The sequence below is a fragment of the Melanerpes formicivorus genome, unplaced genomic scaffold, assembly GCF_026170545.1.
Source record: "Melanerpes formicivorus ecotype bairdi unplaced genomic scaffold, bMelFor1.0.p_v2 SCAF_16, whole genome shotgun sequence".
NCBI lineage: Eukaryota > Metazoa > Chordata > Aves > Piciformes > Picidae > Melanerpes > Melanerpes formicivorus.
In genome coordinates, this window is record NW_027142368.1 from 13738057 (window position 1) to 13758912 (window position 20856).

General features: G+C 51.1%; 1 protein-coding gene across 1 annotated transcript; it reads left to right on the forward strand.

Annotated features, from left to right (window-relative positions):
* The first annotated feature begins 19314 nt into the window (after positions 1 to 19314).
* On the forward strand, positions 19315 to 20856 carry PHLDA2 (pleckstrin homology like domain family A member 2). Its single transcript, XM_068148303.1, has 2 exons — positions 19315 to 19862; positions 20419 to 20856. The coding sequence occupies exon 1, from the start codon at positions 19427 to 19429 to the stop codon at positions 19823 to 19825; it is 399 nt and encodes a 132-aa protein (XP_068004404.1). The 5' UTR covers positions 19315 to 19426; the 3' UTR covers positions 19826 to 19862; positions 20419 to 20856.

Below are 20856 nucleotides of genomic sequence, written 5' to 3' on the forward strand. Positions count from 1 at the left end.
CCAAATAACAGGATCCCTTGTAAATATTACATTACAGAGTTCTTTGATGTGAATCAGAAGAAACTTGCTCAATTTGCAAGTAAACAGTCTGGAATGTTTTGTAGGATTTGGGGTTTTGGGGGGGTGGTGTCATTATTAGAGATGCCACATGACCTGTGCAGGTTGGTTGTGGGCTAAATGAAGTGAATATCAGAGAATGATACTCAGGTGACATACTGCAGGGCCAAGACAGAGGGATAGGTGCTGGACTCTTGTTTGGTGGTAATTAAAACTTAATTTTGTAATCATTGCTAGACTTAGAGTGTGCTACTGCAGGCTTGGAGAACAGCCTAAAGGTATGTCTGACGAGGGGAGCAGTGCAGCGTGGAGCTTGCACTGACAGCACCAGGGATGCCAGGCACATCAAACAGGTATTTGACCAGCTTTTTAACTCTTTTTTTCCCCCCCTCCTTATATCAAAAGAAGTGGAATGATGTTTCCCCATCCTGAAGACTTTCCACTACATGGTTAAACAGGAGTGCTGCTACCTGCAGATAAAGATCTGCAAATGAGCACGCTGAAGTAATTTATGTGCATGAATCCTGAAAGGCCAACTCTTAATTTTTCGAAAACGGGAAATTCCAGAACACACAGAGCAAATGTGCCAGCACTCGGGGAGCACAATGAGATGGGTGGGTGGGGAAGCTGCTTGGTGAGGTGTTCATCCTAGGGAAAGTGCTAGGAAAGCTGAGCTGGGATTCCTTAAAGCAGAGGTAACACCAATCACACAGCCCCATAGAAAGTGGACCTTGTCAAATCCCAGCCTGCTCTGACCATCACAGATCCAGCTGGTAATGGTGAAGCTGAGCTCTTGGTGGGCTGATTTTGGTGGTTACTTGCAGGCTTTCACTACAGGACAGGTAGCTGCTTTTTACAGGTACTTAAACAACTTTCCCTTTAGGAAGAACTGATGCGGTTGTCGGAACATCACAGCTGGACAGATCCAGGCTGGATGGTAAATAGAGGGAGCGTGGGTGTGCACAAAGAGGAATGATTAACTGTTGGAAAAGAAACTTTAAAGGAGATCAGTATTGTTGCTTTCTGAAGGCTTTGCCTTAAGACAAACAAATGGGGGGCCCTTTGCAAAACTGAAGTGGGAGGTTTGGAGAAAATGGTGAGATGATCCCAAAAAGGTGAGTCTGCGTGCATACATGCCTGATTACCATCGCAGCAACCCGATAAAAGAAGCTGGAAAGCTTAGTCTGTGGGAACAGGCTCTTTTGATGTCGTCTTTGTGTCGGTAGCCTCTCATTTCGGGAGGGGGGGGGGGGGGGGGGGGGCGGGGAAATAAAATCTCCATTGCTGGATCTGAAAGTTAAAGCAACTGGAAGTGCTCCAGGCGAGATTCTTCTGGCGTGTCGCCCGCTCGGGCTGCAGCGTGATTAATGGCCTCTCAGCACCTCGGTTGTCTAGGAAGGAAGCCTTCGAGCTGCTCCCCGCTGCCCCATCTGGTACAGAAACCAGTAGGAAATGCTCTGCTTCCAGCTGAAAACTGAGGACAGGCTCTGGTTTTTCAGGAGTCTTTTGCACAGTGTTAGGATCTCTTCCTGGGAGTTCGGGATTTTGGCTAACTAAGAACTTGGGGCCAACTTCAGTAAGTTCAGTTATCTGGGGTTTGCCAACTGGTGAGGATTTGTGGTAGCTGGAAAAATGAAAATGGTCTCTGTGTGTTTCCACTCTCCTTATTAAACAGGCTTTTCCTGTTTGAAAATAAAGGAGACTTGTAATAAATTCATCCTCAGTTAAATGCTGCCTTGACAGCAGTTCCTCAAGCAAATGAGGTCTCGCTGAGGAAGCCAGCTCAGCACAGTGTGGTCCAGAGGAGGCCCACCCTGGAGAGCAGCATGTACGACGAGGTCAGACAAGTTATGGCATCAGGAAATGGCTTCTTGTGGGCTCGGCGATTCAAGAGGTGAGTTTAAGCCATGAGGCATGCCCTGGCTGCCTGACGTTGCACTGAGGTAGCACATCACCTTGTGAACCTGGGCTTGGAATTTGCATCATCTTCTGAGGCATCCCAGCTTGACAACCCCTTTTGGACAACGGGAGGAACATCCTTTCTGGTTGAGCCTGTAAGTGCAAGTAGTGGATTATGCAGCTGGATGGGAGACTTGCTTCTCCTGCTGCTGGAGCTTGTGCACTATCACTAAGCTCCACCTGGATTTTTATGTCCAACACCATGGCTTTTGGAAAACCACAAAGTTTATTTTGGGCTTCTGCAAATCACCTCCTGATAACCTGTTGGGAAGGATGATGTGTTAAAGATCCTGAAGTGTTGTATTTGTGCTTCTTCCTCTGCCTCTTCCTGTGGATAACTGTCTATTTTCCAAATGCAGTCTGGAGGCAGTAGATTTTGTGTCAAGAGATCATCTGTTCAGAGCTGAAGTCTTTGCATTTTTCACCTTTGTTGCCCATGGTTTTTCACTGCAAACAGTGTGCACATGGCTCTGTCGTTGTAGCTGTGACCTGTGCATGGAAGAACCTTCATCCTTCCTTTCCCAGACAGCTTAGTCATCACACTAATAGCAGGCAGAGCCATTTTTTTCCCTTTATGCTCATTTTGCTGCCCTAAATACCCCTAGCTTCTCATGGGCCAGGAAGCCCAAACAATGACTGCTGTAAGTCACTCTGGCTCGACAAGCATCCAGAGATGGGGAAAAAAAAGAAAAAGGGAAAAAAAACCCCAACAAATCCAAGCCTGTGCTGCTAATGAAGCATCATGTGAATGAAGGCTGAGCTGTTCACCAAGTGCCAGCTTTCCTCTCTTGTTCACCTTGCCATTACACAAGCCAAGTGCTGGCTCCACCCAGCCCTGCGCTCGCTTCTTGCACAAGCTGCCTTCCCCTCCGCTGGTACCGTGGGAATGTGGGCACCCGTGCCTGGGGATGCCAAACCAGGTTAGCAGAACCAGCAAGCGTCTGCTCTGGCTGCCAGCACAGCCTCCTGCTGTGGGAGTTGGGGCTGTTCAGTCTGCAGAAGAGAAGGCTCCCAGGTGACCTCATTGTGGCCTTCCAGTATCTGAAGGGGGCCTACAAGAAGGCTGGGGAGGGACTTCTCAGGCTCTCAGGTAGTGATAGGACTAGGGGGAATGGAATGAAGCTGGAGGTGGAGAGATTCAGGCTGGAGGTGAGGAGGAAGTTCTTCCCCATGAGAGTGGTGAAGCCCTGGAATGGGTTGTCCAGGGAGGTGGTTGAGGCCCCGTCCCTGGAGGTGTTTAAGAGCAGGCTGGATGAGGTTCTGGCTAGCCTGATGTAGTGTGGGGTGTCCCTGCCCATGGCAGGGGGGTTGGAACTAGATGATCCTTGTGGTCCCTTCCAACCCTGACTGATACTAGCTTCTACCTGCTAACAGTCCTGCTCTGCACAAAAAAATCCTCCTGGCAATTCCTCCTTTCCCAAATGAGCCATCATCAGCATGGTGGTGGCCACTTGATGACTTGTCCTCCTTCACTGCTTGCCCCCTCAGGATCTGCCAGTCAACCTATGATAACCCCATCCCTGTTTACCTGGGCATGTAGCACTAAGACAAGGGCCAATGGCTTGAAACTAGAGAAGGGTAGGTTTAGACTGGACATTAGGAAGAAGTTCTTTGCTCTGAGGGTGGTGGAACTCTGGAACAGGTTGCTCAGGTAGGTGACAGAGGCCCTGTGGCAGCCTGATCTAGTTGGGAATGTCCTTGCTGACTGCAGGGGGATTGGACTGGGTGACCTTTAGAGGTCCCTTCTAATCCAAACCTTTCTAGGATTCTATAATCTCATTTGAAGGAAGGGGTTGAAGGGAAAGGGTAGGGAATTGTAGTCTTTCATTGCATGTGACTCAAAGGGGGGAAGAAAAACTATCTATGAAATAACAATTTCCCCTGCTTGGGGTAGAAGCCAAGCAGCATAGGGTGATGCTGGAGAAGGACCATCAGTCTATCTCCAGTGCAAATCTTTGCACGGTGCAAATATTCCAGGTGAACTGCTCAGGTGATCTTCTTTTCCTCAAAGCAAGTTTGCTCTGGTGCTGGTGGAGTCCAAATTCTCACCCAGCTTTTTAGGGGTAAAGGAAGAACTTGCCCTGGTGTTGCAGCTTTAAATGCCATGGTTTAGTAGTCATGAGGTCTTGGGTGACAGGTTGGACTTGATGATCTTTGAGGTCTTTTCCAACCTCATTGATTCTATGATTCTACTTGACTGGTAGTGGCAAAGTCACAATAAAGAGGAAGTTTAGAGGGTTTTTGCCCTCTTTCCTTCTATTATTTCACCCAGTTATCTTGGCTACCTTCTTCCTTTTCTTGCTCCTGACTTCAGGCATATTTCAAACCCTGATTTACCTGGACAGAAAGAGCACAAGGGAAAGAGATTAGGGTACGAAACTATATTGGAGGCACCACCAAAGCAACCTCCTGCAGTCGGTGATGGGATATAACTTGTTAGGGGAGTTTAAAGCACTTTCTGTAAAGGTCATGCAGAGCTCCTGCACACAAGTGAATAGTTCAAGGTGTTTTGATGCAGAGAAAAACCAATTAAGATATAACTGCTGCTGCCGTTCCCCTAAGCCATTTCATCTCACCGCTTCAAAACTAAAAGCAGGGGGAAAAACAAATTATGTACTTTCAATCTGAGAATTTATATAGGATGAATTGTTGCTTAGCCTATGAAAAGATCAAAAAGGAGATCTTTGAAGAGATCACCTACAAAGAATGCTGGACTGTTGTTATAGAAACAACAACCAGAAAAAAAGGTTAATTAGCATGGTTCAGGTCAAAGCGTAGGCGAGCGTGGGGTGTGCTGTGTGCAGCAAGGTGTTCGCCAGGGCTGCTGCTAGGGTAGCAAGAGGGTAAATCAACTGAGCTGGCATCTGGAGCAGCAGCACTGCCAAGGCATGCAACTTGGTGCTGGCAGACTTGGTGATGCTTCTTTGGCTGCAAACTCCTGTGACCATGGATATGGCTTGGTTTGTGTCTAGCATCAAGTGACAGGACAAGAGGAAACGGCCTCAAATTGCAGCAGGGGAGGTTTAGGTTGGATATTAGGAACAAATCCTTTGCAAAAAGAGTGGTCAGGCATTGGAACAGGCTCTCCAGGGAAGTGGAGTCACCAACCCTGGAGATGAAGAAATGTGTGGACACAGCATTTGGGGATATGATTTAATGACCATGGTGGTGGTAGGTCGATGGTTGGACTCTCTTGGGTATTTCCCAGTCAAAAGAGTTCTATGAGTCTATGGTCTTCTGGCCAAAGAGAAGAGGGGATGGAGCCCTTCCTCCTGCCACACCCCCCAGCTTTATTTCCTGTCTTCTGGGGACCTGAGTTTTTCAATCCATTTCTGCCAGTGAGGCTGAAGAGGTTGCAAGTACTCTGTTTCACTTGGGACTGAAGCCCCTGTGAACTGTTACAGCTAGGGACAGTAAATGAGAAGCACCCTGGAGGCGCACCTCTGCCTCACAGCGTGAGGTCAGCATAGGTCCCAAAACCAAGCAAAGGTGGGGAGTGCTCCTGACCCTGGCAAAGAGCCACCACCAGCTTTGAGGCATCCCCAAGAGATGGAGACTAAAAGGCAGAGCTGCAGTAGTCAGCCCACCTCCTATCCAGAAGCCGCTGGGGGCATCCTTAGCTGGACAGGAGAAGCATTGTCCCGCAGTCTTGTTCTCTGTCCCTCATCCCCAGGAGCATCCCTCCTCCATGTTTAGCCCAGGGCACAGGACAAGAGGAGGAGGAGGCAGCCCGGCCTCCCGTTCCCAGCAGAGTGCTCAGCAGCCTCTCCTAGCACCCTGCCCAACCAGTCCGCAGGGTTTGCTGGGCGCGCGGAAGCCGCCAGCGCCGTTTCACCCAGGGTCCGATTTCAAAGCCAGCTCTGATGAAGAGGTTGGGCGAAGGCAGAGCGAGCGGCGGGGGGGAGAGGTAATTGCGGTGTGTGCTTTCTCATCTCCGTGGAGAGTTGCAAAATGTGCCGCCTCCTCCCTCCTCAGCCGGGCTTTAATTGGCTTTAATGAAGAGGCAATTACATGATTTCAATTCTTAATTAAAGGGGGTGGCGGTGCAGGGGAGGAGGGGACCAGCCCCCTTCCAGTGTGCTGCTGGCACCATGGGCGATCCCTGGGTCTGGTGCGCTGTAGGGTTTAGGGGTTCTCCTCTCATCCCCCTGGGCTGGCAGGGTGCTGTGTGGGGGCTCTGGGGTGGCTAGTGGGAGCTGATGGAGGCTGGGTGCCTCCTGGCCTTGCTGCTGGCACTTGCAGATCCTGCCCCAGCAGGCTGCAATCGGCGTTTTTGGTGTCAAGAGCCAGCAGATCAAAGGGGCAGCGAACAGCCTGAAAAAACCCCAAACCCAGAAAGTCTTCCAAAGCCAAGCCAAGCCCTCCACACACACAGAGCACAAGCCAGAGACATCTCCTGGATACAATACTGGGTGGTTATTGGTGAGGGAGGAGCTGCCCTGGTGGGATGGGTGTCTGAAAGCTAAAGCAGAGTCATGATTAGGAGCTCAAAAATAGTTCCTGGAATCATAGCTTCACAGAACTGTGGAATGATTGAGGTTGGAAGGGTCCTTTGAAGGTCATTTCGTTCAACCCCCACCCTGCAGTCAGCAGGGCCATCTGCAAATGGAGCAGGTTGCTCAGAGCCCCAGACAACCTGACCTGGAATCTTTCCAGGCATGGACCATCTACCACTTCTCCAGGCAACCTGGGCTAGTGTCTCACCACCCTCAGAGTCAAACATTCCTTCCAGTCTGAATCTCCCTCTTTTAGTTTAAGCCATCACCCCTTGTCCTGTCACTGCTAGAATACCTGCCCTGCTAAAATGTCTGTCCCCAGCTTTCCTGTAGGCCCCTTTAAGTGCTGAAAGGCCACAATAGGGTTTCCTTGAACTAATATAGGGTTTCCTTGAACTAATATGTATATGTATTATCTTATCTATTAATTATCTATTTAATTCCAAGCAGCAGGTATCTGGTCTGTGATAGAAACACCCTCCTTGTGATACCTCATGGTGAGTACCAAGGTGGGACTCACCCACCCAACCCATGTGAGCGCTTTTCCTGTGGGCACCACCTTCTCCAGCTGTCCTAAGGTGTGACTAGGGAGGAAGAAATGGAGCACATGTTAGAAATCTCCCTTGGGAAGCAGTGATAACTGCAGGGCCTGAGCTGCCAGCTGTGCCTCACGATGCCTCTCTCCGTTTTATTGCTCTTGCTGGTAGTAGAGAGCCAGAGCTTTGGCCTTGGCTGGGTCCTGTGTGCTTGGATGTCCTTTCTTCTTGCATTCCAGTGAAACATAATCACTTTTTATGACTTCCTCCTATCAGAGATAAAAAAAATTATTAAGAAGCCGCTGGCTTTGTGGTTGCACCACGCCCTTGACATTTCTTCCACTTCAGTCAGTGCTTCTGAGCTTGCCCTTGGCTCGCAGGGGCAGGTGGCCCCAGGACCACCACGCTGCTAGCTGGCTACCAGTGGCCCGGCTGGATGGTCAATGCATGGTCATCCTGTAGAGCACCAGTCTTGGGTAGGCAGGCAGCAGAGCTGCCACTTGCCTGGGGCCATTCAAGGTAGTGTGGGTCCAGGGAGAAGAAAAAAGAAAAGGGAGAAAGAAAGCCAAGGTGGCAAGGTCGAAGGTCTTCCTCTGCTTGATTGATTCACCTGCTCGGCAAATATAGCTGGGGCTGGATGGCAGGCGGCTGTGTGGGCAAGCTGAGTCACCCTGCGGCTGCCCCAGCCCTTCACCAGATGGAAGAACAAGGCTGGCTTTAACCAAAGTGAAACCTGCTTTGGTAACCACCTGGATGGGAGCAACATGGAAGAGCTGGGACAGCTCCACCAGTCAGCACCCAGCCAGCAGCCTCCTCCCTTTGAAGGCTGGGGCTGTGATCCCACTCCAGGCTCCCTGCCAGACCCTCACAAACACAAAGCTCCTCCCTGCCTTCCCTCTGCCTTGAGCTCCTAGAAGCTCAACAAAAGCTCATCAGCCTCAACACCCACAGCAACCATTGGTCACAACCTGGCTTTGCCAAGGGGACCTTTTTTGCAGCGAGCCACAACCTGGTGGTCTCCTGAAGAAGTGCAGTGCTGCTCCCATGGGGACACCTGCATCCCCATCCCAGTTGCCACCTTTATCCTAAGATTAGGGCCTTTCCCCTTTCTTCTCACCTCATTGCTGTGGGAAATTACTTAGGATTCTAGCTGCAGCACTGCATGTAGAGGGTGAAAATAACACCACTCTTGTGCATTTCAGGCTGGAAGCAGGATGCTGGGTGTCAGCAGCACTGAGCTTCTGTCCTGTCCTTGGGGTGGCTCCTCATTGTCAGCCTCGTCCTCCTCATCCATCTGTGCACAGTCTTCACCCATGGCTGTTGTGCTGGTGTAGTCAAAGGTAGGGAAGGAGGATTGTGGGCTCCTGTCCTGTCATGCCACGTGTACAGTGCTGGTCTCTCAACACAGGCAATGTGTGTGTGCATGGAAACAGCCTTTGGAGAAGGCATCTTCCATGGATGTAAGAAATCTAGGAGGAACTATAAAATCTTCCCTCAGTGCACATCATGGCATGCACTGTGCTTGCAAGGGTGTTTCTCCTCAATGGCAGTACAACACCCCACACCTTCTCTGGGCCTGCAGTGCTCCTGAGCATCCCTCCCTTCTCTCCATTGGAGGGACCTAAAGTCCCCAGCACTGCACAAACAGGCAGCATTTCTGAGTGCCCTCATTCCTGAACGAGGGGATGTGTGGGATGAGCTGCCCCATAGCACTGGAAGACCCAGGGAGGCATTTCAGAAGGTGGGAAAGATGCAATAACTTCAGCAGCCTTGGTCACTTGGCTCTGGCCTGTGGCATAGATGAGAGAGGAGTTTTCTATTTAATTAATAATTGTGCCCACACAATCCCATGCACTTCTGAGCAGGCTGAAGTGAGCTGTCCCGAGTCACTGCCCTCAGAGCCTCACTTTACACCGTGGGAGGAGCAGCAGAAGCAGTGAGGGACGCACCACAGGGCGATAAGCAGTTGAATGGCCGTGGCTAAAGGGGATTTCTGGCTGCAGGTGTGGTTGTGCCTTTCCTGCCCCTGGTCAACACTTGAAAGCTTTCCCATGGAGGAGGCAGGCAGCCCTTGACGCGCAAGTGAAGCAGAAGCAGCCATGAGTCACCAGAGATAAAGGTCAGGCTCCTCTTATCAGCCACGGGAGGGGCTGGGTATGCTGCAGAGAAATGTGCTCAGAGGGTAGATGGAGCCAAAAATCCCAGTGCCAGGGAGACCTCTGCCCAGGGCATGCTGGGGGTGACCACCTGGTTCACTTCTAGTGCTCGTTTCCCAGCAGCATCCAACGATGATGATGGTTTTTGGTGGTGCTGGGAGTAGAGTGGCGCCGAGAGGGTGGCTGAGCAAGCTGTGGGTGGTGAGGCACTCACACGGCTCCCTGCAGGGTGCTTGGCTGTTGTCATGCACTGCTGGAGTGGCCACAGATAAGTCCCATCCAGAAAGGGAAGGAATGAGTAGTCCTGGCAAAGGCGAGGCAAACAACGGGCACAGCCACATCCTTCCTCCTTGGCCAGGGAAGAGATGGGCTCGCTGAAATCAAACATTCTTCTCCTGCTTTCACAAAGTGCTTCAGGGCCCTGTAAGGAGAGCTAAGGATGGAGAAGTGCCTGTGGGAGCCTTAAGAGGCTTTTAGAAAGACCTGAGGAATGACACCGGGCTGGCTGTGTCTGAGCTGGGAACTCCAAACTCAGTTCCTGCTGGTTTGGACAAATGTCTAATTGGCTATTTCTGTTCACTGGTTTCTCTCTTGCAAAGCACAGACACATGGACTTGCATCTCCCTCCTGGAGCTGCCCAGCCCATGGCCCCTGGCTGTTCACTGCCCACCACAGCCTTTGCTGCAGCCCTGAATCCCACTGTTCTGGCCAAGGGTTTCCAATTATGGGAAATGTGTCCGGCTCCGTGACTTTGACTCCTGCTCCAGTAGGGCTGGAAGAATGACTTAGTCATCCTGGCTGCCTGCCAAGGAATTTAATTCATTTTTCCCCATTTGGAGGTTATTTCCTGACTCCAAAGGCCAGCTAGCCAGCAGGACTCCACTCTATATACCCAGTAGTTAACAGTAGATTAAGGAAAGAAGGAATTTAAAGTGTTTTATCCCTATGATGGCAACCCCTCTGGTTACACCACCTTCAGGAAAGCCTGGATAAACCCATCCCAGGGTGGTGAATGCCAGTCAATGCTACCTCTCTTTGCGCACAGGAGGGACCTTACTTCTAAAGGACACCAGCAATTTGGAGTGAATAGCTAAGCTCTTATGAAGTGAGCACTCAGAGCTTGCCTCACACTTAGCGGGGGTGGGAGGGGTGTTCTGTGATTTATAGTTTCATAGTTTCATAGTTTCATTCAGGGTTGGAAGGGACCGCAAGGATCATCTAGTTCCAACCCCCCTGCCATGGGCAGGGACACCCCACACTAGATCAGGCTGGACAGAGCCTCATCCAGCCTGCTCTTAAACACCCCCAGGGACGGGGCCTCGACCACCTCCCTGGACAACCCATTCCAGGGTTTCACCACTCTCATGGTGAAGAACCTCCTCCTCACATCCAGCCTGAAGCAATTTAAGCAATTACACAGCATTAGGAGTGTTTTCAGTTCAATGAAAAGAACTTTTCCCCTCAGAGCTGTGCCAGGCACACCAGGCTGTAGCCCCACTGAGACAGCATGTGAAGGGGAAAGGAAAAAGGTGTAGACGTGGCACTTCAGGACATGGTTTAATGGCCGTGGTGGTAGGTTGGTCGTTGGACTTGATGATCTTGGAGGTCTTTTCCAGCTGAAACAATTCTATGATTATATGACTCTCTGAGGATCCCAAAGAAACCCAGGGAAGGGGAACAAACCCACTGCTAAAAATCAGTTGGGGTGCCTTTGGCTGGGTGATCCCTGTGCATGCTGTGGCTGCTTCCAACCCCCCTGCCCCCACAGCACTTTAACCTGGGTGCTGGCTGCACTGGCTCCAGGGAAATTTATTTTTGGCTTGTCCCTGGGGAGCAGAGCCTGGCCAAGGTTACGTGCCAAGTGCCCTCATTTCCTCCTCTTAACTGCCTTCCTGCTTTATCACAAACTTTCTCTCTTCATCTTTTTTTTCCACTCGTAAAGGCTGCAGTCACCACTGCCTCCAGCAGTACTGGCACAAGCTGACCCTGGGCCAGCCGGGTGGACTGGACCACTGGGCTACCAGGGAGACTGGACCACTGGGCCACCAGGTTTGTGCTCATCTCCAAAAGTGCCTGGTTTTTTTGGTCTCTACACACAGAGGTTTCTACAAAACCTATTTCTTCCTGCCCCTGAACTGTGATTTCTTTAGCAGAATGGGGAAAAAGAAAAAATCCTCAGCTTCTTATGACTTAAGCATTTCCTTCCCCAGCTCCTGGGCCGGCCAAGCAGCATGGGGACCATCAGGAGAAGGATAATGGCACCACTGATGCTTGACCCAGCCCTCAGCCCAGCCCAAGTTCCAGTGGGACAGCTGGGCTCAGTCCCAGGACTCAGTGCTGGGACATGCCCTGAGCTACTTATTGCAAATATTTGCCAAGGTGGGGCTGGGTGTTTGAACATCAGACAGGCTGAGTAACCAGCAGGAAAAATGAAAGTTGGGCTTTCACATCATACCCCATCAGCAAATCCCCAAGCAGGCTGCCATGATCCACCACCATATGACCCAAAAAGGCAAAGAACAGGTACAAAGTGGGTGGCACCCGGAGGTTATACACACCAAATGCTCAGGGTTGTTGAACCCTTTGGTTTGGTGCTTGGAGTGCAGAAATAAATCAATGAGAGGTTAGGTCTGGGAAAGTCAGTGAAAACTGGACAAATGCACATGGCTGATTCCCCTTTTCCTGTCTATCCTGTAGCTTTAGGATTGCTTTTTCTCTTCCTTGGTTTCTGGATTTCACTGAAGCACCTGAAGCTGGTGCATGGAGAGTATTTTTGGGGTTTTTAATCCACTGTATCAGGCTCCCATCTCCCTTCAGCCTTCACAGGCACTGTCAGCGAAACAATGCAGCATCTTCAGCTTCTGCTGAAGTTGAAGAGCTGGCCATGGGTGTGGGTTTAGTGAGGAGCAGCAGGGGAATGGTAGCAGGTAAATGCAATGGCAGGCAGGAATATTGGCAAGGAGGAGGAATACCTTGGGAGAGGACAGCCAGCACCAAAACCTGCTTCCCTTCACACATGCCACAATGTAGTGTCTCCATTTCAGAAAGAAAATTTGGTGGATGAAGGGTGATGTGAAACATGACATCAGTGCTAGCATGTGTCCTGCCACACATGCTGGCTGCCCAGGAAGGAAGGGATGCATTTTTCCCTCCAGCTCCAGACCAGTTCCAAACTATACTGTGCCTCCAAACCCACTGCTCTGGCCCTGCCCCCCCCCAGAGGGTTTGGTTTGTGATGGCTCTCCAGCCCACCTGGAGATGTGAAACATCCCAAATCTGGACAGTACTATGACCTCATCTTGCCCTGCAACTGCCTTAAAGTTTGCTGATGATGTAGTTAGGTAGTCTTGAGATGCCTTTTGATGTTTTATCTTCAGGTTTCCACACTTCTAGCTAAAAAAATGGTGAAAAGCAGCAAGCAGGGCCAGCAGTACATGCCAAGCAGGGAGCTCAATCACCCACCAGCAAGACAGCCAGGTTGGGATGCTGGGACATGAGCCATGCTAATGTCAGGCAGCACATCCCAGTGCTGTGCTCAGATGTGACACAGGACAGCCTGCTCATGTGCACTGGTCACTGCTGGCACTGCCAGAGTCCACATGTAGATAAAAATGGTAAAAAGGTGGTTAAAAAGCACTCTACTGGTCTCCACAGATTTCAAAAGGGCAGGTTACCCTGAGTGGTGACCTTCAGTCCAATGTGTGGTATCAGCATGTTACTACAAGGCCTGGCCCTCCATAATCTCCAGTAAATGTTATTGCTGCAGCACATTGGGGTCATAAGAGGCTGGCTGGTAGCGGTCTTGTAGCGTCATGCTAAGTGGCAGGAGCTGTAATCACCAGGGACTTTGTATGCAAAGAGCACATCAGCATCAGTCGGGGTCTCAGGCATTTGTTACTGCTGCTGCCAAATAAAGAGCTCCCAAATATTTATCCCAGCAGACTGGGTTTGGGAAATTGAATGCTTTGGCGGAGGGATGTCCTGTCATTGTGAACTGTAGCCTAAACTGTATCCTGAGCTCCTCAGAAATGAAGAAATGTTTGATAGCAGTCAGTAAATAACCACATAGTTCAGGACAGCGCTTGGCAAGCTGCTGCTCTTCCCATGCTCTGCAGAAGTCTTTATTGAGGGGGAAGTTCTGAGTCACCATGGGCCCCATGGCAGCCATACGATGGAGCTTTCTTTTCCCTGCTGACGTAAGTCTCAAGGTATTCATGGATCCCCCTCTGATGCTCAGCAAGCTGTTTTGTGAAGACACTTGCCAGACCAGGTTGTATCCAGGTCTGCCAGCATTAAGACAGTAGTTTTGGACCAAACCCAACCTGTTGGGTCAGTACCCTCCCCACCTGTATGAAGATGCATCCAAGCACCTCAGTGTGGGGAGCCAAGCCATGCCCAGCTGCACACGGACTATGCAGCAGCTTTCTATCTATTGTAATGCTGTCATATGCTCTTGAAATTAGGCTCAAAAGAGGCCCAAAGGCATGTGCATTGGGTGGAGGAGCAGATCAGGGAACTGCATGACCAGCAGCTCAGAAGATCAGGTAAGACAAACCTCTTTTCTCCTCTTATTGTTGGTAACCCAACATCCATGAGTGGGAACATGCCACACACAGGCTGATAGGGAGAGACAGAGCAAAACAGCCTCCCCCTGCCCTCCAATTTTTAATCCCAGTACTGAACTTCAGCGCTTGAAGTCCTTCTAAGCAGGCTTGAGCTGGCACATACCCCCCCTTACTTGGCTGGAGCACAACAGGGGACAGGCTTACTGGAAATTGTATCTTGTTTTTTTTGCCCCCAGCCCCTCAAGCCTGCTTCATGACTGTGTGCAGCAGTTTACAACATGTAATGGTAACACACTGAGTCAGTGAGATGAGACATTTCGAGCTGCTTAGGAAAAGAAGAGTCTTAGTCAGATAAATATTAGTAAATTGAGCAAGAGAGACTACGTGATATTGCTGATTAATGCAGGGCTTGCGTACGGCCCCGAAAACACCCTCACGGAGCGAGCGAAGATGCTTCCGCTGCTGCCCTTGTGTAAATGAACCCAAAAGCTCCAGCCTTGCTGTGCCTCATTTGCTGCAATCATTAAACAACCAACCTTGGTGGCCTTCGCCTCCCTGGCTGAGACTGTTCTAAGTGAACTGTCCCTGAAGGGAAAAAAGCTTCTTCACCTGAACTTGGCCATCCTGGGGTGAAGTACCTGAGCTCCCTCTGTGCTCGTGGGAAGGCCTGAACACCCCCAGGGTCAGGCTGAGCCCTCTCACAGGGTGTCTCCACCTTGTGCAGATGCCCCTGGTGGTATCCACATCTCTCTAGGAGGTCCTGCTTGCAGAGGGGCCAGCACCCACCCCCCAAACCAGTCAGGTTCAAGGGGATGCAATGGTATCAGTGTGTCCCATTTCTAAAGGCAAAGAATAATGAGGAGTTATAACAGCAACAAAAATTCCCAGGGATATTCTGGAATTGTAATTTTTGTTTTAGTTTAAATCTATGTGTGTGTGTGTTGTGTTTTTTTTAATACATTTGAAAGAGTAGGGAAATGTGGAAAAATGGAAACTCAATGTGAAGAGCCTCACCACCTTCCTGCAGTAGCAACCCACACCCTTCACTTAGGGCTATTTAGGGGTTTTTGAGTACAAGTTTCCTAGGAAACCTGGTGGTCACTCCACCGAGCTCTGGCTGTATGTGCCTGCAGCTACAGCTATGCCCTAGTATAAACTTGGAGGGCTGCAATTTACAAAGCAAGACCATATGTTTCTCTGTTGCTAATCGACTTCAGCTGGCAGCATGACAATGTCAACCCTGAACACTGGCCTTTTTTTTTTTTTTTGCCTGCAGATGTTGTGTTTAAATCATTGTAATAGAAGAAGTCATAAAGCTTGAGTCTCCTCTTTGCTGCTGAAGCACTGGTGTGATACCAGGGGTCCCTCTCCAGGGGCTGATCCTCAGTGAGGAGATGCACATCTCTCAGATTACAGTGCAACAATGGGAGTGAAAACATGAGGGCAATGGGAACTGTGGTACCCTGGGATGGCTGATAGCTGCAGCACAAGCTCCTGTATCTCTTGGGAGGAAGATGCCATGCTGGGACCAGCTGCAGACCTCAGCATGCTAAATGAACTGCTAAACCCCGCAGGAATGCCAGCGGTTCCTGCCAAAGGGCTTGTGGTGGAAGCTGCAGAGGAGGTAAATCACCAAATCCCCCATCTTGGAATTTTTCCTCTGTGTGAGCCCTACCCCTCCTCAGCCTTGACCTCAGCCCGTGGGCCCCTCCTGGCAGTGCCTGCGTGGCTGCTGTGCTGTTACCATGACTCACGTAGCTACGGCAACCCAGTGTTGCCAGAAGCTGGGTACATGACACCCCAGGCTCCAGAACGATGATCAAATCTCTTCTCTGGAACAGCCACTCATTTAAGGGATGTGTGCCATGGCAGAGCCAGTGACCCAGCCTGCAGAAGCTGGCACCAGCAGCCTATCCATCAAGGCTGAATGTGGTCACCCCATCCCATCCCACACCCATCAAAACTCCCACTACGCAATGCACACACCCACATCTATGAGCACCCCCCCACGGCAAGCCAATGCTCTTCCCTTCACCTAGGAGAGGGCTGAACCCAGGCTCCCATGCCAAGTTGCCACGTAGGCTTTTAAAAATGCCCTTAGGACAACAGAAGTTGCTTGGGGGTGAAGCAGAGGGTGGTACCAACATCCTGGTGAGCATGGGAAGGGACAGCCACATGGGATGAGGCTCTTGTGAATGAATGTCAGTGTCCATTATCTCCCCCTGCTTAACACTTCCCACTGCCCTGTTTTTCCCCCGTTTTTCTAAGGAGAGAGACAAATTCCTAGGTTCTCAAGTTCCTGCAGATCTCTTGTATGGGGGGAGTAATGAAGGACTGGTGCCTGATGACCATTTGTAACAGCAGCCAAGGTGTCTGGGAGCTGACACACTGCTGAGGCACAGGCAGGGTGACCAGGTGGGCTGCAAGGGAAACAAGCACCAGACTCTTCTCTTGTTCTCTTTGGTAACACATCTAAACCAACCCAACTAAAGGCAACAACAGGTTTCTCCCAGCCACCAGCCCCAGCTTGAACAGACACCCCAGCAGTCACCCAAATGGCAATCACCCAGAGCTCCTTATTAGCTGAAGCTGGGTTGTGGCCCTTAATTATCAAAGCCACCCACTACCTACATGTACTCAAACCACCCGGTGATGCTTGTCCCAAGCTTTGGTGGCAGGGTATGGTGCAGAGCTGCATCAAATCTCTTGCCCCTTGTCCCTAGGCGCCCTGGAGAAGGAATTATTACTCAGCTAATTAGCTCCTCAGATGGGTTATTAACACTTATTATTTATAAAATAAGGCAGCATACAGATACTTTTCTTTTTCCAAGCAAAGTTGGTGCTGTAGACTTGTAAGAGTCGTGCCAGATACCACAGCATGCACTGGGATTAGGGTTATGCTACTCCCTGGAGCAACTGTGACATGTTTCCCAGATCAGATTGCTCTGAGCTCCTTGAAGCTCTGCTCTTTCCCTGGGTTGTGTAGATGTGTTCCCACAGGAGGTTGTCCATGATTCTATGGCTTTGCTGCCTACTTTGGGCTCGGTTGGAATCTCCTTTGCTTTAAGTAAATAGGCTTTGAAATCTGCTCGATGGTTTTGGTTTTCTTTGGGATTTGTTTGTTTGTTGTTGTTATGTTTTGTTTTGGTTTTTCATGGCTACAAGGTTAGAGATCTAGGAGTGTGGGACTTTAATACACTGGGTTTTTCTTTTATTTGGAGGTTATCCACTTGTGCCCTTGCTGTGTGAAAATATGGAGTCTTCTTACAATGGCCTTACACGGGAGATTAAGCTTTCAGTTCTGCAAGAGCTTACCTTTTCTAAACAGAGGGCAAGTTTCTCTTTCTCTCTTTTTCCCCCCCAGCAGTAATTTCATTTTCTACACTTTGCTAATTTGGCCAGGACTAAGAGAATCTGATTGTGGTGACAGCTGGGGTAGGCTTTCAATCATTTTTTCAAATGATGGATAAATGCATTCAAAACCAAACAAAGAAAAAATATCAAACAGGTGAAAACAAAAGTGGAAAGAGACCAAGGCAGGATGCTGACCCCACACCCACAGATGAGAGTTTCATTTAAGAGCTGATTCAGGGGGTTTTTAACTGGACCTTTTGAAGCAAGGTGTGCAGAGACGTGCCAAGTCCTGCAGCCTTTCCACACCGGCAGCCTTCCTCCAGATGTTCCTTGTGTGCTCCTGACATGCTGCTTTGGTTTTGTTGTTCTTTTTTCCCCCCCTTTTGAAGTGGTGTCCCATTTCCTGTGCACAAAGGCCATTCCCTGTTGTATTTTGGAGTCCAATTAAAAATATCATAATGATTTCTGCTTAAGATCCATCTCTGCTCCTTTATGCTCATGGGGCCTTTTGTAGGAACTTGTTTTACAGAGCAGACCAGGATTTGTCCAGAAAATGTAGGTGTGCAAATGAACTGTAAGTCCCTCTGGGCTGTTACTCTCACTGAAACAAACTGAATCACACCAAAAAGTGGCATATAGTGTTGGCTTTGAGAGAAACATGCCAAGACACAGCTACAGCTGTGGCCTGTGGCTGCTGTCCCACCTCACAAGCTATGAGGGCCAGTGTGGTCTTCCCAGAGCAGTCTCCAGCCCATCCCACTGTGAGAAGCTCACTCAAACCACTCCCTGCTCATTCATGAACCTGAGAGCATTATACAGCCCCCACCTTTGTTCTGGCCCTCCCCACAGCTGTGCACGATGCTGTGAATTAGCAAAGCAGGGCCACATGCTCCAGCCCATGAGCGATTTGCAGCGGAAACAGGCTTGGCCACAGTTCTGGTTTGTTCCTGGGAATGGGCTGCTGACCCTGCTGATGTCCCTGGGAACACCGCCAAGCTCTTCAAAGGGCCTTGCTTTGTAAGCTTACCTCTGGGGTTTGGCTTGCAGACACCTATAGAGGTGTCGGTCATTCAAGAGGGATGAGGGAGAGGAATAGGACTCTGAGTCCAAAGCTGCACAAAGTATGTAGCTGGGCAAATAGTGCTTTGGAACCAGCATGAATAAGTTCATTAAGCACAGCCCTGCCCTTGGCTGCAGATCAAGGCAACGGTGAGGAAGCTGGATCAGCCCTGTGTCAACTATCGTAAAAGGGTGGCAGAATGAATGGTGTGAGAGGAAGGGACTGCAGGCTTGCACGTGCTTCTTCGGTGCCACCTCCAACTGCCACAGCTTTTATGGATTTCCCCATGTCACTGGGCACTGGCCAGAATGTAATGAACTGTGGTGTGTCCCTGGGAGGAGGGAGTGGGCTGGGGGGGAGAAGGGATAAATCCAGTGAGTACAGGGGAGTATAAGGAAAGACAAGTGGGAGCAACGTTAACACAGAGCTGGGATGCCCTGAGGAAAGGACACAATAAGGGCCAATTGTGATGGTGCACGACTGACTAGATGCAGGGCTTGCCCAGGTCCTGGCTGAGCCTCTTGGGATGACCAGGTGCTGGGGCTCAAATTAGATGCCCATGGGAGATGGCAGTGGCCCACCACAGGTGGGGCTCAGACTGCTCTGTGCCAGGTGGGGATGGTGCCAGGGCAGCCCCAATATGGCAGACGTGTCTAGGTCCCGGACCACTAGACCACTGTTTTGGGAGCATCACATGTCCCAGTGTGGACCTGAGAAAGTCCTCTGAAGGGCATCAGGTCCTAGTGGTCCCATCCTCACTGGGGCTACTGCTGGACAGAGGAAACACACCCGTCTGGGTGCCAAATTGATCTTCCTCACGGAGTGGCCGTTGACCCCCTGGCCACGGCTGCAGCAGAGGTGGGGACCCCGGAGGAGGCACTCACCTGCCGAGGCGGGGCAGCACCTAACACCCTCCTCCCCTTCGCTCCCGAGGGACACCCCAGGACCCCACCTCCCTACAGTACCACATCCCCAGGGCCCGGGGCGGTGACGGGCGGGGAGCGCGGCCCGAGGGGCGGGCGGAAGGCGGGGCGGCTCGGGGGCGGCGGGCCGGGCTCCCCGGGGGAGGCACCGGAAGGCGCCCGGCGCTGATTCATTGCAATAAATTGTTCCCGGCGCAGTGAGGTTCGGACATCGCCGCCCGAGCAGGAGCAGGAGCAGGAGCGGGAGCGGGAGCCGGAGCCGGAGCCGGAGCCAGAACCACGACCAGAGCAGGAGCCAGGATCGCAGCCGGGGAGGGAGGATGAAGATGCAAGCCGAGGTGATCCGCGAAGGCGAGCTGGAGAAGCGGAGCGACAGCCTTTTCCAGCTGTGGAAGAAGAAGCTGGTAGTGCTGACCAAGGACAGCCTCAGCCTTTTCCCCGACGGGCACAAGCGGGCCAAGGGCAAGGAGCTGGGCTTCGGCTCCATCCTCAAGGTGGACTGCGTGGAGCGCACGGGCAAGTACATCTACTTCACCATCGTCACCAAGGACCGCAAGGAGATTGACTTTCGGTGCCCGGACCAGAGCTGCTGGAACGCCTCCATCACCATGGCCCTTATCGATTTCCAGAACAAACGGGCCATACAGGACTTCAAGAGTCGCCAGGAGCTGGAGCAGGCGGCGGGGGCCCAAGAGCGGCGGCTGGCCCGGGCGCCCTGAGCCGCCCCCCGGCCGGCCCGGCCCGGCCTGGTTGCAGGTGAGCCCAGCCGCGGCTCTGCGCGCCCCGCACCCCAACTCTCCTTATTCCTTGGGGGGTTTAATATTATTTTTTATTATCACTCTCCCCCCCGTCCCCTCCTGCTTTGTGAAACCGGACGGGGGCTGGAGTTCCCTCCGCACCGCTCAGCCCCGGATTTTGGCTGGGGACCCCCAGCCCCAGTGTGTGTCCCCATCTCCGACCCTCCGGCATGCTGGAGCGCCCAGCCGGCGCCCAACCGGACAGGGCTGCCCGCCCGCTTCAGCATGGGCTTCTGGGGCTCGCTTCCCTTTCCCTGTGCCTCGCTGGGAATTCCTCGTGGGAGCCAGGCTCATACCAGGCGCTGGGAAGTCCGGCTGTTGCGGGGAGGATAGGAAACGGCACTTTGTGCTTCCTTATAGAACTTGCTTTAAATATCATCCAAAAAAAAGAAGCTGAACACTTACCCTAACTTTAACACCCACCCTCCCACTCCCCCCCCCCCCCCCCATTTTGCCCCCCCCCCGCCTGCTTTCCTGTTCCTTTAACTAACCTGCCTTTCTCTTGCTGCCTTTAGAGCATACCACTGGATGATAAACCAGATCAAGTGTCTTGGACTGAAATGGGACAGGGTACCAATGAAGGAAAGCGAAGAAGAGCGCTGGAAGCAGCTTGGTTTTCTCCAAGCCCGTTGAGGCAGCAGAGCAAAGAGCCCTGAGCTTTGCCTGAGATGCATTTAAAGACAAACCAAAGACTTTCGTAAAGGACTTCTGAGCGAAGCGCCCACGTGCCCCGGAGTGGCACAGCTTCACCAAACATTATCTTCTATTTATGAGACAAGAGGAAGATTCCACACTGACTGGTGGTGTTAAACATAGTTTAAATTATTTGTAGTATCTATATTTGTATTTATTTTGAGGAATGTCTTTCAGCAGTTACTGGTCTTAATATTGCTTTTGCATTAATATGTCCATTCCAAATAAATTACTTGAAATGTTCGGTTTTTATTACTGTA